This window comes from Lutzomyia longipalpis, chromosome 3 (assembly GCF_024334085.1).
Source record: "Lutzomyia longipalpis isolate SR_M1_2022 chromosome 3, ASM2433408v1".
Lineage (NCBI taxonomy): Eukaryota > Metazoa > Arthropoda > Insecta > Diptera > Psychodidae > Lutzomyia > Lutzomyia longipalpis.
The window spans coordinates 5,457,739-5,475,527 of record NC_074709.1 but is presented as its reverse complement, the minus strand read 5'-3'; the positions used below and the strand labels follow the sequence as shown (position 1 = coordinate 5,475,527).

The window sequence follows — 17,789 nt, the reverse complement described above, 5'->3', positions numbered from 1 at the left end:
GGTGACGACATTTTTTTTTCATGGCATGCTTTTTTTCTTGCGCACAACATGTTTTTATTTCCTTGAATTTTCTCAACACTTGGGGATATTTTTCTCAAAGAAAAGTGGAAAATGCTTAGCTAAAGAGTCCACAGTGCCAGGAAAACAGTAAAAAATGGAAATTTACTGTAATTTATGGGCCAAATATGTGAAAATGTGCGAAGTAAAAATCAAAACATTCTTTCCTTGACCAATTTTTATGGGATATTTTTCTGGATTTTCACCACACAAATCACTTCCTGCGGGCTTTATGGACCTTCCTACAGGTCATCTGCATAGGAAAGGTCTGCCTGAGGTCAGGGAATTGCTTCCTGGATCGTACAAAAAACTCCTGAACACAGAAAAACTGGTCCGGGAGTGAATGTTTTGCTGTAGAAACTGCACAGTTTTCACTTATTTGGCCGATAAATACATACGATTTTCCACTTTTCACATTTTCACAGGCACTTAGAACACTTCCACAAGTCGCTTTTCACTTTTCCCAAGCTAAAATATCACAATTTACACAGAAAATTGACGAAAACTAAGAAACGTGTTGACTTCGCAAGAGCTTGAAAAAGAATGTCGCAGGAACATGTTTTTTTCTGTCATTGTTTTTCCAGCTCTTGTGAAGTCAACGTGTTTGTTAGTTTTCTCTGCAATTTTCTCTGTAAATTGTGATATTTTATCTCGGGAAAAGTGAAAAGCGGCTTGTGGAAGTGTTCTTAGTGCCTGTGAAAGTGTGAAAAGTGGAAAATCGTGGGTATTTATCGGCCAAATAAGTGAAAACAGTGAAGTTCGACAGCAAAACATTCACTCCCGGACAAAGTTTTTTCCGCGTTCAGGTGGGATTCCACCACCCAGGAAGCATTTCCCTGACCCCAGGCAGACCTTCCCTATGCAGATGACCTGTGGGAAAGTCCAAAAAACCTGCAGGAAGTGATTTGTGTCGTGAAAATCTAGAAAAGAATCCCGTAAAAATTGGTCAGGGAAAGAATGTTTTGATTTTTCACTTCGCGCATTTTCACATATTTGGCCGCTAAATGACCACAAATTTCTACTTTACACGGCTTTCCTGGCACTGAGAACACTTCAGCAAAGCCCATTTTCACTTTTTCATGGAAAAATATCCCCAAATACTGAGAAAATACGAAATGAAAAACATGTTGAGTGCACAAAAAAGAATGATGAAAATGTCGGAAGCATGCGTCAGAGAAAGACGAAAGATACAGAAATACATTAGTGGGAGTGAGAGGGAATGACAAAAAAATGTCATGATCATTTTCTCTTGACATTCTTTTCCTGCATAGCACCATAAAGCATCCCGACTGACCAGAGATGCTGCAGAACCATCTGTCATGCGCACACGATACCTTACCCGTACTGCTTAGTGCAATGAGTACTTTTCTTCGCCAAAAAATTCCCTCAAAGTTGTTTTCTCAATTTCTCCAGCAAAGAAAAATCTTCAAAATTCCAAGTAAAATCCACTTTATCAACTCTCAAAAATATTTCTAATTAAACAAAGAAATAATTGTTGTGAATTTTTATATTTCAGAACATTAAAACAGGCAAGAGATTGAGCATAAACCGCCGCATAAATCATGTCACTGGAAGAGATGGAAAATCTCAAAGAACAACTAAAAGTTGCAAGGAATGAAATTAAGAATTTGAGGTAATTCTCATGATGATTTTCTTTAGTTTTCCTTATGGGATTTTTCGTGTTGATTTCTAATTTTAATAATGATTAATTTAGGAAGCAAATCACATCGTTGAATTACACACAGAAGAAGGAAATGGATGCTGTGAGGCAACTTCTGCAGGATTTTCAGTGTCAAAATTGTCGAAATATCAGCCATGGGGCGGGGAGAAATGAGGGAAATGCTGGGGAAGTTGAGACACGGAATGGGTCAGAGATTAAATTTGCCCCAATTGGTACGATAAGAACACCCTTTCCGGAAAAACGTGGAGTCCCACGACAGGCTAGCATTTCCACGCAAATTGAGGGGATTATCGATCTGACCTATGACACTTTTAACAATCCAGAGCACTCCCTGGAGGGGCTGGAGGAATTCTCGCACATCTGGGTGATTTACTACTTTCACCGGAATGCATGCCATGCAAAGGCAAAAGTGGCCCCGCCGAGGTTAGATGGGAATCGCATTGGGGTGTTTAGTTCCCGATCACCTCATCGACCATGCCCCCTTGGGTTGTCCCTTGTGGAAATAACAAAGATTGACGGGTCAAAGATTCACTTTAGAGGCATTGACATGGTCGATGGGAGTCCTGTATTTGATATTAAACCCTATGTTCCTCAGTATGATATGCCATCCAAAGAAATCTCACGTAAGTTGCGGTTTTTGTGGAAATTTTACAAGAATTCTCCATTTCGGCATCTAAAATCCCATTTTTATTCTTTTTTAGATCCGGAATACTTTGATACGGAATTTATAAATGCCCGCGAAGCTCCCGATGGGCAGGAAACAAGTGATGTCCTTGCAGCAGCAGCAGCATCAACATCTCAGGGAATGTGCAAGAAAGCCCCAAGTGTGGTCCGCGTACCGAATTGGGTGACAAATGCAAACACCCTAACTGTTGCATTCAGCGATAAGGCCACCGAGCAGATGATGGAGCTGGATATAAGGGCTGAATCAATAAAGCAACTAATTGAGGGTGATCCACGTTCAGCTTATCTACGGACCAAGCATAAATCGCAAATATTTTCATTTCAATTTTCCGAGGCAACCATCACCGCCAAATTCGATGATTCCCGCAATGCTGTGACGGTGGTTCAGGTCCGTCGAACACAGTCCACGCTATAATTAACATTGCTGCTTAATAAATTGAATTGCAATATATTGATGCTGCGAATAATGAATTTTTTTCTCTCAACGAGATTTTTGTACATAAGGTAAGTTCTCTCTCTCTCTCTCTCATTCTCTCTCTGTATTGTAAATTAGGTATGCTATATAAGTAGCATGCTATATATGTTAGCGCAAACTCGCATGTTCGCGCTATTGATGCGATGAGCTACGAAGTCATCATTCGTGGTGGAGAGAAGCCCACTGGTTGACATCAAAACGCGTTTTTTTTTCCTCGAGAGAGCTTGTTGATTGTGTTTTGTGCCCAACATCTTCAGTTGCACGGATATCGTGGTGGAGACCCCATCGTCCGGACGGGTTTCACATTGTGCAGGGAAAAGTAGTCTTACATAGAAGAAATCTGTGGTGGAGTGAGTCTGCTGCATCGTCAAGTGTGAGGTTTGGCAATGAAATGTGATTTCCTTTCTAAATTTATCTTTCCTCCTGACTTACTTTCCACACCACAACACTCGGGGGGTACATAAGGCAGCGATATTGCGGTCAATGCCACCTAATTTCTTATCGGGATGAGAGTTGGTACATATAGAGAAAGCATTACAATACATTGATGTTTTGTTAGAGAGAGATTAGTATGTGGTGCGTTTGTCCACAACGTCCAGACGATTAGTTAAAGAAGTCTCTTTGCTGCTTGCCACGTTTTAGGAGAGATTCGCCGACATTTTGGGGTGGCTTGTCTACCTTTTAGATGATAAGAAAATAGACCAAAAATCCACCGAAAGAAGCCAACTATTTGAACAATGAGAGGGTGATAAGACGTATCAGTCAGGATGAGTTTGCAAACTCTCCAAGAAAATTGGACAATTCCGGTTATTTTCTTTGGAAAAAGGCTAAATTATCTTCTTTCAAAGCTTTCGGCTCTGGAGGAATTGAAGAAATATTTAGAATTTTCCATTTGCATTTTATTTTGTTCTAAGAAAATGAAATTTCGTGGAACACTTTTAGTCTCTTCATCAGGTATTTGAATTTAGTCTGAAATCGAATTTATAAATAATAATTCAGGAATGTTAAAAAAGAAATTGAGAGCATTTTAACAGAATCAGAAAAAAATATTTTCTTTAAATCTGCTCATACTAACTTTGCACAGAAGATCTACTTTCGGAGAGAAAATGATTCAAATCTTATCTTTAAAAAAATTATAATTGAAATTCAAAGAATTAAAGAAACGAATTTTATTATTACAAAGTGTTCTAATCGGCTACAGATCTCATACAGAGTAGAGCTTTGATCCAAAATTTATTTAAACTATAATTTTTAAATAGAATACTTAGAATTATTTTTCAATAAAATTATTCTCTATCACTGATAGATTCTTTTTTTATGTTTCGAAGATATTAGTTGGTATACCACAATCGTGGCATACCAAGTATTGTAATCGTCGGAAAAACCAACCACCTCGGATCGGGCTGAAACTTGGTATGAGCACGTTTTGGACATCCCACTTTACGAAAATGGTGGTGGAAAATTTTTGATCCGGCCGTCCGGCCTGCCGTCCGGCCTGCCGGCCCGGACTCCACATTTTGCCTTATAGCTCGAGAACGGTAACAGATAGAGACTTCGGGTTTGAAGTTTTCTATAGAAATATGGGTGTAAATTTTCATTTTTTCGCATTTTCAAAATCCAAAATGGCGGCCGTCCGCCATTTTGAAATACCGTCAACCACTTCCCTTACATCTAGAGCTCTGAAATTTTAGTATGTTGTAGAGCTCAGTGAGATGTTTTCATCAATAAATCATACTTGAAAATCGGTCAAGCGGTTTAGCAAATATGGCGGCCTAAAGCAAAAAGTGTTTTTTCGATATAACTCGAGAACGGCTTGACCGATTTTGACCATCTTGGTATCAAATCAAAGGTTTCGATAAGCCCTACAACTGTTTAGAACATTTCAAGTTCTAAAAATGGCCGCAAGAGGCGCTAAAATCATAAACAAAAATTGCATAACTTTAAGGGGCAATATCTCCGAATCCCCATTAGGCAAATCTTTTAAATTTTGATATGTTGTAACCTGACTCAATATCTTTCATCAGTCCGAAAATGAAGAAAATCTATGTCGCCGTTTAGAAGATATGGCCATTTGAAAAATTCTTGAATTTGAAAAGTTCTAAGAGCCATATCTCTTGAACGGATTATCCGATTGTGCTCAATTTGGTATCAAATTAAAGGTTTTGCAATTCTCAATAACTTTCTGGAACATCAGAAACCTCTAGAGCCATTCCTTTAAGACGAAAAGTGCAAAAAACTGTTTTGGTAGAACAAAAATCCGCAATTTTGTGTTCTGGAGGTGACCTTGAAATGTATCGAAATATATTTCAGATTATAGCTTATTTCAATACCTTTCCAAAACTAGTCAAGAAATTTCTGTATGTGCAATAGAACTTGAGATATAACCATTTTTGTCTTTCGAATTGATGAATTTCATAAAAAAAAAATCACCGTTGCCTACTAATACTACTTAAAAATTAAATTACAACGCATAGACTGACCCATCCGCGTTGTGGTATACCAACTCTAATAACTGGACGCGTTATGATTGACTTTTTTTCAATATTCTTAGCAGAATAATTATTTTCTGACAGAATTATTCTTGCTGATAAATATTATTTATTTGCTGACAGAATTCAATTTATTTGCTGAAATTACAGATTTTTTGTTGTTAAACTTTCTGTCAAAGAAGTATTTGTTTTTGACTAAATTGTACGAATGACTAATTAGTGGAATTATTTGCTGATAGAATAGAAACAATAAGATCTTGCTGACGGAATCTTATTTATTTGCTGACAAAAATTTGATTTATTTGCTGACACAATTCAATTTATTTGCAGAGATTACAGATTTTTTAAATGAATAATTATTTTTGACTAACTTCAATGAAGGACTAATTACTTACATTAGTTGAATTATTTGCTAACAGAATAAAGTCTTTTATTGTGGAGAATAGAAGATATTACAAACAGAATTTTATTTATTTGCTTATGTAAAGAATCGATTCATTTCCAAACATTTCAAATGTTTCAAAAAAAATAGATATTTCAAAAGAATTAATTGTTTTCATTAAAATTCATTACTAGCTTATATTTTATTTAATTTACTGGCAGAACAGAATATTCTGCAAACCGAATAAAAGTTTTTAACTGAATCTGAATAAAAAATATTTTCTTAAAGAATAAATCTTTCTGTGAGAATCTAAATTATTGGATACGAAAATAAACTATTTATAGAAGAAAATTAATAAATTTTTAACCCCTTAGGGACATTTGGATCATATGATGATTCAAAATTAAAACATTTTAAGTTCTTGAATATTTATTAATTTATTCATTTCCAAAGAATAAGAATGTATTGAATTTATAATGAAGAGGTTAAAGGCAGGTCAAAGATGACATTTTAACAGAGATAATTTTACTAAAATGAATTCAAATCGCGATGATAAGATTGTATCAATGGGTCATATTCTGAAATCTCGAGATCAATGAAATTTCAGAAGAAATTCTTGAAATTTCAGAAATTTCTTTGTCGCTGAATAGGACTCAATATTTTTGTTCTAATTCTGGACAAGAGGACTTAACGTTCAATGATCAGAATAGAATTATTTTCTACAGAATCTTTCGAATTGCTTTCGAGATATTAATTACTTAATGATTGAATTAAGTTATTGATTGACAGAATAGATCATTTTGATATGTTAATAGGAGAACATCTACAATGACATGAGAACGACTAGAACAATTATAAAAGTTTTTTTCCTTAACAGAATATTCTTAATTGCTGAGAATAGAATTCTTCTAATGAGCTGATTCAGCTAATTGTGCTAATTTATTTGCATTATTCCGCTACAATTACTTCATGCTCTACATTTTACATAGAAAATAATGAAAGAAAAATTAGCATATTGTCTTTCTTACATGCACGAAGATTTAAAAAAAAAATTATGCGCTTATAGTTTCCTTAAAAATTATTAATCTTTTACAAAAAATTAAGATTAATTCGATAAATAAAAATTAAATTAAAAATATATCAAAAAATAATAAAAATATGTTAAAGAATCTAATCAAAAAAGTCTTTTTTTTTTTTTAATAAATTAGCTCTTTAAAACGTAAAAGAATCTATAAGTGTTAAAAAATTCATATATTTTGAATTCTTTTGTTCAATTTTCTGCAACAAAAATTCCAAAAGAAACACCCGGAATGAGCATAATGTCATGGAACATCATGAATTTCCAATGCAAATTTTTTCTCGATTGAGCTTGTGAGAAAACCCGCACCTTCACCTCTTTTTCGGCTGAGATTCTCCTTCTTTTTTTTTCATGCTGGGTGAGAAAATTAATATTCAGCCCACACTTGAGCACTCTGTGACTGAGAAGATGCGATGTTTACAATATTTCGGTTGAATTATTATACATATCACAGGCTACCTGTAATGAAATTTATTGAATTTCAATATTTCTTTTACACATGAGCTCTTTTAGAAAAATAAACTAAGGTTCATTTTTAGCGCATCCTTCCGCTATTAATTTGATTTTTTTTCTCTCTTTTTTTTTCTTATTTTCCGAGATATCTTTAAACTTCTAGCGAAGCGACATTTCACGGTGGAAAGAACATTACGAGCTCTCTTTTTTTTTCTCTCACCCATAAAATTAACAACAATTTGCTGCTTGAGCAATAAAGTTCTTTCACACGTTCTATAATGTTTCGCTGACAAATTTGTATTACGGAAAATGACGATATGGGGGCAACATAAAAAAAGAGCATTTTTATGTGAATCATACGAGAAATTCAATACGTTTTTTCGTTCGCGTCTTATATATATAAGAAAGTACATATTAAGAACGTGCTCTGTATTCTCTCTTTCTCTTCTTGGCAGATCCTTTTGGGACGACTGAGAGTGGGGATTTTTAAATAAAAAAACTACATCCATAAATTTTTCAATCAATAAGATGAAGAGATAGAGCATGTAAGGAAGTTCTTATCGATCTCACACACAGTCCATATCAAAGGGGTAAAGGGGAAAGAGGAAACAAAACAACATCAATAGTCTTGGAGCAACACTGAAAAAGTTGATGACGACACGGTGCTTACGAATGCAAAAATTACCGTGTGGCTGTGATTCATCTCTCCGTGAGGCATGACAGGTGACAGAGGAGCTGAGAGTGAGAGAACACCTTTGAGAAATACCTGCGCCACTGCCAGTGCGAATAGACCTTCCTCAGACACGGTCATCCAGTCGTTCCAGAGCACCGCAGCGAGCAGGACCATGGATAAGTCATCGAGAGTACTCATTAAGATTGGATTGGATTTCCTTCTTCTCCTCTGTGGTAAGTCTCATAACAATTTTCCTCCTCTTTTCACCCCCCATTTTCTTCTTCAAAATTACATCATTATTGTGAATTTGAGAGTGGTTTAGTGACTACCCACCACAAGCCTCCATTTAATAGCATTCATTTTCGTTCATTTAGCAGAGAGAGAGAGAGAATGAGACGATGTGGTGAAGAATTGAATGAATCCCATTGATGGGCTTTGAGAGCCACGAAAAAGTCGGTCGTTGGCACAAATGGGACACATTTCTCGCATTTCTTTGTCTCTTCCCTCCCCCCATTTAACAATAATAGATTTTTCTCTAAAATTCTGCGCCTTTCACAACAAAAATCAATTTTGTGGAACATCAAATGAATTCGCTGCGGGTTTTTCTATTCACGTGAAAAAATTGTGAAACCCTCAAGTTGTTCACAAAAGTATGTATGTGAGAAAACGAGATAAAAGGCGAAGTTTGGCTCATTTTGCTGGTGCGTGTTGTGATACTGTGTTAAAAAATATAAAGAAACTAAATTTGTGATTATGTGTTATCAGAGTAAATAATAGGCGGAATAAGCGAGTGAAATGAGAGAGCCCGAAATATCATATTACCGGTGTTTAATGAATTTTAATACTGAGCTCTCTCATTGAGAGTGTAATGGAATAAGGTGATTTGTAATGAAATTGTAAGAAAAGGAATTTAATGTATACAGAAAAGGATTCTCAGGGAGTCCTTGCAATGGTCTGCCGGTTAAATATTTTAAAATGATATTTAAAAGAATAAAAAGAATAGCTTTCTCATCTCCTTTACGTCATTGCCTGGTGTGGCCTCTCTGCAAGGTTAATTTGAATTAGAGTATTAGAAAAAGAGATTAAAAACTGCTGTTAATCAAAAATAATATCCAGCCATTAAAAAAGCTAAAAATCCGAATAAAAGGATCAAAAACTCATTCATTTATTACTAAAAAAAATATTTAAAAAGGGGCATTTCATTGAGAAATATTTTGTGTAGTATAACTGTTTTTAAAATCTTTTTAATTAAAAGGAATTGTTAGTTATAGATCATACATATTTTTTTAGATAAATTACAATTTTAGCTGGAATAGATAAATTTTAGAATGAATTTAATAATTTCTGGAAAATTAATTGGAGGGTTTTTTAAATCTTTATTCAAAAGAGTTTATTTTTTCCAAACCTTGTTCAGTTAATTCGATTCAAATAATTTTGTTTAAATTTTATAGATCGCTTCAAAGTAATTTTGATCATTCCTATAGTCAGTTAACCTAGACAGCAAAATATTTCATAAATTAGAAAATTTTAATTCCTATTCTTAAAGAATATTAAGTAATGAGGCTACAAGTAAAAGTAATGAGGCTACAAGTAATACATATTAGGATAACTCATTTTTAAAGATTCTAATTAAAGGAAAAGGACAGATTTAGTTCTTGAGACGTTTCGAGGGTTTGAATTTTTCTCTTCCTCAAGCCCATAAAAACATTTTACAATTCTATTCCAAAATACAGTGGGACCCCAGTACAACGACCACTCGGATGTACTCTTCACACTCATTAATTTTAATGCGCTAGAGTAGTATAACCAAGCGGTCGTTGTACTGGGGTCCCACTGTAGTCTTGTAAAATTCTCTTCTAGTAGGTCTGAAGAAGAAAAGAATCCAAACCTTCGAAATGGATTATTAAAAAAATCGGCAAAAATAAAATATACATATGTCTTTTTCTTGAAACTTTTAAAAAGTGACATATTTAAAAATTTGATTCGATTTTATAAAAAAAAAATACTGAAGAAATTAACTTTAGAGAAGTTTTGAAAATTTATCAGACTCAAGTGCTCCTATTTCATTCTTTTGATATGATAAATAATCTATGACTCACAATGGTTTTTCCCACACTTGTATAAATTATTGTTTGGTATTAACTAGGCGCCTCTTTTATGCGTCATTTTGAATAGCATTAGCCCTAAAAAATATTTTTTACCTTCAAATAATTAATATTTCTCACAAAAAGAATTCTTCGTTTCTTTTTACTCAAAATTTGGCAATAATTTTCTTAAAAATGTAAACAATGACGTCACAATTGTGTACCCATTTATCGTTGAATGAACTCCTTTTCGCACAAAATCTATTTTTTTCATTAAGTTTCATTAAGTTTCTTTCATTAAGTATTAAATGACAATAAAAGATTTTTCTTAAAACAATCAAAATGTTGAAAATATTTTCTTGATTTTCTTGCTCTTTTAATAATTCTTTCGATGTTTTTTTTCTGAGCGTCTTCAGGGTGCGGCTTGGAATGCAATAAATACATAAATTAACCTCTTCTAGTAGATTATTAATTCATTCTATTGTACCGCAAGTCACGATAAATGCAATTTGAATTAAATTTAGCGAGATAAATCATTATTATTAATTTCTCTGTCTGCACGCAACATCATGTTCCACATTTAATGAAGAAAGAAAGAATTTGAGCAGAAATATCGAGTTCTGTGAAAATATATTTTATTCAATCTTTGTTAAATGATGTTTTACAATAAAACTCCACTTTGAGTTCCTCTGTGCGAGTTTGACAACTTTAGCTCTTATTTTGTATACATTATACTTCTCTGCAAGACCTCCTCAAGGTTGATCTCATTCAAAGAACTGCTTGCCAAATTTGTACAAATTATTTTACAACGAGATCTCTTCTCAGTGCCAATAAAATATTCGTCACGACGTCACGATATTGTGGCACGTGAATAAAATTTGCTAATAAAAATCATTTTTGGATTTTAGGAATTTCCCCGCAAATTCTTTTTGGGAATTTTCTGACTTGTCTTTGAGGAAATTCTCCAGATCTTTTTTTTGGAAATTGGTGAAGAGGAATTCTATTTAATCGACAATCTAAAGATAAAAAAAGAAGTAGAAGAAGCTTGAAAAATATATAAATTTTCAATGTTGTCCAAACAAGAAGCTCTTGAAAAATAATTTTCCCCTCAATATTTTCACTTGAAGCGACTAGAGGCAACAAACAAGTTTTTTTTTTGCTTCCATGAGAGAAGAAAATGTTCTTGGACGTTTAGAAGAAAGTCAAGTTGAGGGGATTGCAATTGAGGCATATGTTTTCTCAATACCACTCTTGCTCTCTTTGCGTCTGATGGTATGATTGCTGAATTATTGAGAGGGCAAATTTCCATAAATCACTCACCACACTCACTGGCTCTTGATGTATTTATTTGTATGCTGTGCATGAGAATTATTTTATCAAACAGATATAAATTTATTTATTTTTCTTCTCAACTCTTTTTGCCTTCACAGTGGGATTCCCCATTTTGATCTTCTTCATCTGGGGAGAACCCTACAAGCGTGGCTTCTTTTGCGATGACATGTCCCTCAGGCATCCCTTCCATGAGTCAACTGTGAGGAATTGGATGCTCTACATCATTGGCCTTATCCTTCCAATCGGTGTGGTGAGTTTGCATTTAAATTATTTAAATTCTTTTGTACATCAAAGGGGTCAAAGGACGCAAAAGAATTGAATGAATTAAATGTCTTGGATTTACCTTTCAGATGATCCTCGTTGAGACAATCATTGCACACAGGAATGGCTATGGGTCAAGTAATATCAGAATTTTCAACTGGGAAGTCCCAGAATGGCTTAAGCAGTGCTACGTGAAGATTGGAGTCTTTGGCTTTGGGGCAGCATGCAGTCAACTAACAACGGACATTGCTAAATACTCCATTGGGCGCCTCAGGCCGCATTTCTACACTGTAAGTTGCACTTTAACTAAAATAATTAAAGAAACTATTAAAAAAATATTACAGAAAAATAATTATTTCTTTAATAAAAATAATTAATTTACGAAAAGGAAAATTAAGAAAATTTGAAGAATTTATGCCCACTTTAGACAGCACAAAAATTTTTAGAGAAAGACTGAAAAAAATCATTAAACTAAAATAATTCTTTCCGAATTTGGTACCATTTAGAGGTCAATTTAATATTCTTACTTTGTTCCATTGATGCAAAATACAGTGAGGGTCCGTAGTAAATATGGCCCGTAGTAAATATAATTGAAAACGAGCTTGGCTGGCTTGAAGTAGGCATTGTGTGACCACTGATCTGCTTTAAACATATCAAGAAACGATAGTTTGCGATTTAGATATTTATATCGAACCTTAAAACCAATATATAGGGAAAAACTTAACAATTTATAAATTTTATTTTTTTTTTTCAAAGAATGTTTATTTCATAAAATTTTAAGACATTTTCTCATAACAGAGTAGGAAGAAGCAATTTTTCAAGAATATTGTATTAAAGTCGCTTAAAATTCTTATTCACTACTGAATAAAGAAAATTGAAGAAAGTTTTAAATTCTCATTTTTCACATTTTTAACCCATGGAGGATACGATATCTTTAACCTCAAACTTTATGGCACTGTAGTTTTAAAAAATTGATTTAACTTATACAAAAAAAGAAAATGTTACAAAATCTAATTTTGGAGCTAAATAGAAATAGGTAAGTATGATGAATAAAAAAATTTGTATTAAGAAAAAAATAATTTAAAAGCAAATATTGTATTTGAAAAAATTATTATAAAAAAATTGATAAACAAAAACGTTTCCACGCAATATCTAAAAATAAAACTGAAAATTAATATTATTTTCAAAACTCTTTTGTAGACTCGTCGCGCATTTTTCGCGGAGGTTTTTTTTCTTTTTCAAATTAATTTTACATACATAATCAATAAAACTAGTCATAGATATGTTAAAAAAAATTTTTCTTCGCTGCAAAAGATCTTTTAGACATTTCTTGCAAATTAAAAAAAATAATATTTTTCAATTTTTTCTATTTACATTTTCAGGTTTTTTTTAAAGGTTTTTTGCTTTATTTTTGAAGATGAATTAATATTTTCATCAGATCAATTTTAAAAAGCTTTTTCTGCTAATAGAATTTACGAATTTGTACTGTGAATTATCTCTTTTACATTAATTTTCAATTATTTTAATGATTAATCTCTTTCCATTTATTTTTCCCAACAGCTTTGCCAACCGAGATGGGGAGATAACTCATCATGTGATGATCCACAAAATCATGGGCTGTACATTGAGGACTTTCACTGTATCAACGATCAAACTGATAGGCTTTTGAAGGAGATGCGCCTGTCCTTTCCAAGTGGGCATGCAAGCTTCTCGGCCTACACCCTCATCTATCTTTCCGTGAGTAGACTTTGCAGTATGTTCTTTTTATTGCCCACAGTATTGCTGAAACAAAGATCTTCTCTTTGGGTAGATTTACCTTCAGGTTCGCATGACTTGGTCTGGATCAACCCTTATGCGTCACTTCCTGCAATTTGTCCTCCTGATGATGTTCTGGTTTACAGCCCTTAGCCGTGTGTCTGACTACAAGCATCACTGGTCTGATGTCCTCGGTGGGGCGCTGATTGGTGTCACTTGCGCAATCCTTGTGGTGAGTTTTTCCTTTTTTATTCATTTGAATCCTAAATAAGTTTCCACTCTGAGAAATTCTTACTAAAAAAAACTTTTTTTTTTAATAACTCCACAGACTCGCTACGTGTCAGATTTATTTAGTTACGCAAGGAAAGAAGGTTCTTCCCTGCCCATCTCACGACGGGACTTGGATACACCAACAAATGGCGAACTGTAGAAGAAATTTCTAAGAAAAATCAGCAAAATATTTGCATGTTGAAGGATTTCAGAAAAAAACGGAATTTGTGCCATTTTAGAATTTTGCCCCAAAAATTCTTCTAAAGAATTTTTATCTTTATAGAACAACAAAATGAAATTGTGAGTCCTTTTCGAATTATATATCATAAATATGTAAAAGGAAAGTATAATGTAGTTTGTTAGTACCTTGTTAAAGTGATTGATTAGTAAGTTATTAATTAAGTGATTGTAACTTTTAATGTTATTTTAATTCTCATCTAATTTTAGAATGTTAAATTTTACACATTACAAAAACTACAAAATTATCCTTAATGAAAATAAAAAAAGGAATTCTTTTAAAAGAAAAAAAAATGTTCTAGGCCTAAATAAATCTTTACGCATAATTCGCGTGCAATATCTGGATTTAATTGATAAATGAAAAAAAAATGCCCTTAATTTTTTTTAGGGATCAAAATCAATTGAATTGATTAACAAACTAATACTCAAGGGGATGGTTTAACCTCATTTTCAGTGAAGAAAAGTCACTTTTTGTTGAACAAAATGTATGAGGAATTCTCGAATCTCGCCCAATCTCGACCGATTCCCGAGAAACACTTTAACTTTTTTTATATTAATAATGTTATTTCGATGATGAGAAGGGATCAACCGAGAGCTAATTAAATGTACTTTCGATTGCAAGTGGAATTGTGCAAATTGATCGCATATTTTGATCGGAAGAACCTGCTGCCTCACTAAAAGTACTGATTTCTCGGGGTTGGGCATCCCCTTGCTAATACTTTAGCTCTTAGGAACTTTTTGCATATAATATTTACCCTATTGTATTAACATTCCAATTTATGAGAACAAATTTACAGGCAAAAAGCATTTCATGGTACCTACATTGAATTTAATAAATAAAAAAAAGGATTTATAGGAACAAGAAAAAAAACAAAGGATCAAATCCTCTCTCAGTCTGCGAAGAGGAGGAATTTTCTTCTCTTCTTACTCTTCGCAAAAGCTAAATAAAAAAAATGTGAATGATCTTTCTTATATAGAAAAAGAGATGTAATAATTTAATGATAAAATAAATTAATAATATATGCTAAATACAATCTAATAAACTTTAAGAGAGTTTCTGTGAAGCTAAATCGTATTTTGTTGAACCCTTATATCCTAATTTTGGAAGCGGAAGTTTCGCAGAAAAGGAGTCTATTCAAGTAAGTATGGGCCAGTTTTTATTTTTTCAATCGATATCAAGAAAATTTTCCTTTCTTTCGGCAAAGATTAACCTATTAATTCTAATTTTCTTGGCCGGAAAAGCATATTTCACATTATTGCTTTAACTGCTGAATTTACAACTCTTCTAAGCACTATAGTAAAGTTGATAAAGTACAGACAATAGTTTAAAAATGACCGGGGCTATTTAAGTCAATTTGTATATCTGTCAATCTCAACAATCCCCCAAAGGCAAGAAACCTCGATAGGTCACTCTTATAGGAAATTTCCTGGCCTACAACTTTGTCTCAGATTACTTTTTTCTATCTCCTCGGGAAATATGAGATTTTTGGGTTTTTCTGAACCCTTCCACTTTTGACTTTCTTCCAAATCGGCGGGTAAAAGTCACTAATCATCGATAATTTTATTCGATATTTTTTACAGGTTTTGTAGTGTTTCCCGATTATTAGATATTTGCTGACCTCAAGATATTCTCTAGTCACAAAATTTTCTCTGCCCAGATTAATTAGAGCCATGCTCCAAAATGCAAGAACTTTTAGTTTTGGCGGGTTATGAACTTTATCAGTGTTTCCCTCATTCTTAAAAGAAAAGACTAAGTTTAGTTAAATTGAAACGCAACACAAGCACTAAAATATAAGATTTATAGATTACCTGGAAATGGCTTTTGGTTGCAAGTCAACACAGATCATTTTTAAAAGCAAGTGATCAAGTTCGATATTTTTAAGGGAGTCTCTTGAGTATGGATTTTGTGGTTTCAAGAATTCTCGAATATTCTCTCGTTTTCTTTTTGAACTTGTGTAATAAAAAAAACTCATCTGAATTTAAAAAAGAAATAATAAAAATGAACTGAAATAATTAATAAAAATATTCATTACGAGGACTACATTGTAAAACCGGCTAACTTTGTATGAGCTCTGAACCAGCTTAGCCGTTTTTACAATGTAGCCCTCGATTAAATAATTGATCTCCCAGTAAACAAATTTTGTCAATCATTGATCAATTATTGAGATCAATATTGAGTCAATATAGGTCCGCATAGATAATCAATAGTTGATCAATCAGATTGATAAACAATTATCCTCAATTCTCAATCAATCATAACCATAATTAATTATTGCATTGTTTTCCTAATAAAACAAAAAATATTTATTTCAAGAACGTTTTTATTTAAAAAAAATCATTTTATTTGAAAAATTTTTCACATCACCTTTGCAGTATTTTCTACTACTTCTATTACTTCAGTATTTTTTTCTTTCTTTTTTTGTTTTATTTTTTTCTTTTTTTTTTAATTTACAGTAATGTGCCGCATTTTTGAGTTGCGAGTTTTCTGTTTCGCAGCATTTAAGGCTATTTGTATGCCATTTCGTAGTTTATCCTCCCCGAATATGCCGTGTTTAACGGTCAACGCACCTGAAAAAAACACATAAAAGCAACTAAAAATTGAGGATTTTGCAAAATCCAACTGGAAATAAGTCAAATTTTCAACTTTTAGCTGTGATTCTTTCGAAGAAAAGAATAGCACAGCTTCTGTGTCCACTCTAAAACTCAAGGTCGTCAGATCGGGCTCAAACTTGGTATGAGCACGAATTAGGGTCCCCACATTCCAAAAAACGTATGCGCCGAAAAACTTTTCCGGCCGTCCGGCCGTCCGTCCGTCCGGCCGTCCGTCCGTCCGGCCGTCCGTCCGTCCGGCCGTAGTTTGAAGCTCAATTACAAGAGAACGGTAATAGATAGAGACTTGCGGTCACCGGCAAAGTTCAATTATCGACTGGAAGTCGTCCAACTATGATATCAAATTCGACCCCCCACCCCTGCATCCGCCATTTTGATTTTTTTTCAATTTTGTTTTCGCTATATCTCAGCCTCTATTATAGCTAGAGGTCTGAAATTTTAATATGTTATAGGGGCCCTTAAGACCTTTTCAACGATACCCCATTTTCAAAAATCGGACAAGCGGTTTAGTAAATATAGACTTTTATCGAAAGTCGGCCATAACTCCTAAACCGGTTGACCGATTTTAACCAAACCGGTTTTGAATGAAAGATCTCAAAAAGGTCTACAATTATCTATACATAGGAAGTTTCAAAAGTTACCGCTAGAGAGCCTACAATAAAAAACCAAAGTTTCGATGAGTTTTCGACCAGTTTTCGATTAATATCTCAAAAACTGGACGATAGATTTCGATTAAATTTTAGTATGTTATAGGTGATAGGTACACCTTTTAATAAAAAAAAAATTAAAAAAATTTATGTCGCGGTTTCAGAGATATAGACCAAAACAAGTTTCCATATGTACCGATTGTTGTAATATTGCCTTATATCGGCTTAACGGTACTTGATAGAGGCTTTTCGATTGAAGTTTCATTAGGTATAGTGGGTATGACCTATCAGATTTTACTGATTTCAAAATTCAAAATGGCCGCATTCTGCCTTTTTGCTACATCAACAATTACTTTCACCTATTCACATGTATTTTAAACAAACTAATTGGCGCCCCGCGAAGCGGGGCGCCTTTTTTATACATAAAAAATATAAAAATATATAAACCTATAAATATACATATATAAGTACAATGATGGTCCAGCAGAGTAAAGGGAATGTACTGGTAAGTTTCACTTACGGGCTGTGATTCTTTCTTCAGATGACAGTCAAAGTGTGGTGAAGTACAATGATGGTCCAGCAGAGTAAAGGGAATGTACTGGTAAGTTTCACTTACGGGCT

At 33.5% G+C, this 17,789-nt stretch overlaps 4 protein-coding genes across 5 annotated transcripts in view; 2 read left to right on the top strand and 2 right to left on the bottom strand.

The window, feature by feature from the left end:
- The window catches only part of LOC129791558 (trifunctional purine biosynthetic protein adenosine-3), a 1,078,967-nt gene that overhangs the window by 277,051 nt on the left and 784,127 nt on the right, over nt 1-17,789 (bottom strand). The gene's annotated exons all lie outside the window — the stretch shown is intronic.
- Nucleotides 1-17,789, bottom strand: part of LOC129791559 (potassium/sodium hyperpolarization-activated cyclic nucleotide-gated channel 3) — a 1,048,222-nt gene that overhangs the window by 387,410 nt on the left and 643,023 nt on the right. The gene's annotated exons all lie outside the window — the stretch shown is intronic.
- On the top strand, nt 1,379-2,889 carry LOC129791610 (tRNA (adenine(37)-N6)-methyltransferase-like). The gene is made up of 4 exons (XM_055829846.1): nt 1,379-1,495; nt 1,574-1,690; nt 1,772-2,361; nt 2,440-2,889. The coding sequence occupies exons 2-4, from the start codon at nt 1,620-1,622 to the stop codon at nt 2,835-2,837; spliced, it is 1,059 nt and encodes a 352-aa protein (XP_055685821.1). The 5' UTR covers nt 1,379-1,495; nt 1,574-1,619; the 3' UTR covers nt 2,838-2,889.
- Nucleotides 3,082-14,981, top strand: LOC129791612 (putative phosphatidate phosphatase). Of its 2 annotated transcripts, none has more exons than XM_055829849.1 (7): nt 3,082-3,275; nt 7,876-8,205; nt 11,487-11,638; nt 11,739-11,939; nt 13,210-13,386; nt 13,460-13,636; nt 13,733-14,981. In XM_055829849.1, exons 2-7 carry the CDS (start codon nt 8,016-8,018, stop codon nt 13,832-13,834), a joined length of 999 nt encoding a protein of 332 aa, XP_055685824.1. In that variant the 5' UTR covers nt 3,082-3,275; nt 7,876-8,015; the 3' UTR covers nt 13,835-14,981. The 2 variants fall into 2 exon arrangements, with proteins under 2 accessions (XP_055685824.1, XP_055685823.1); XM_055829848.1 differs by having other exon boundaries at nt 7,755-8,205.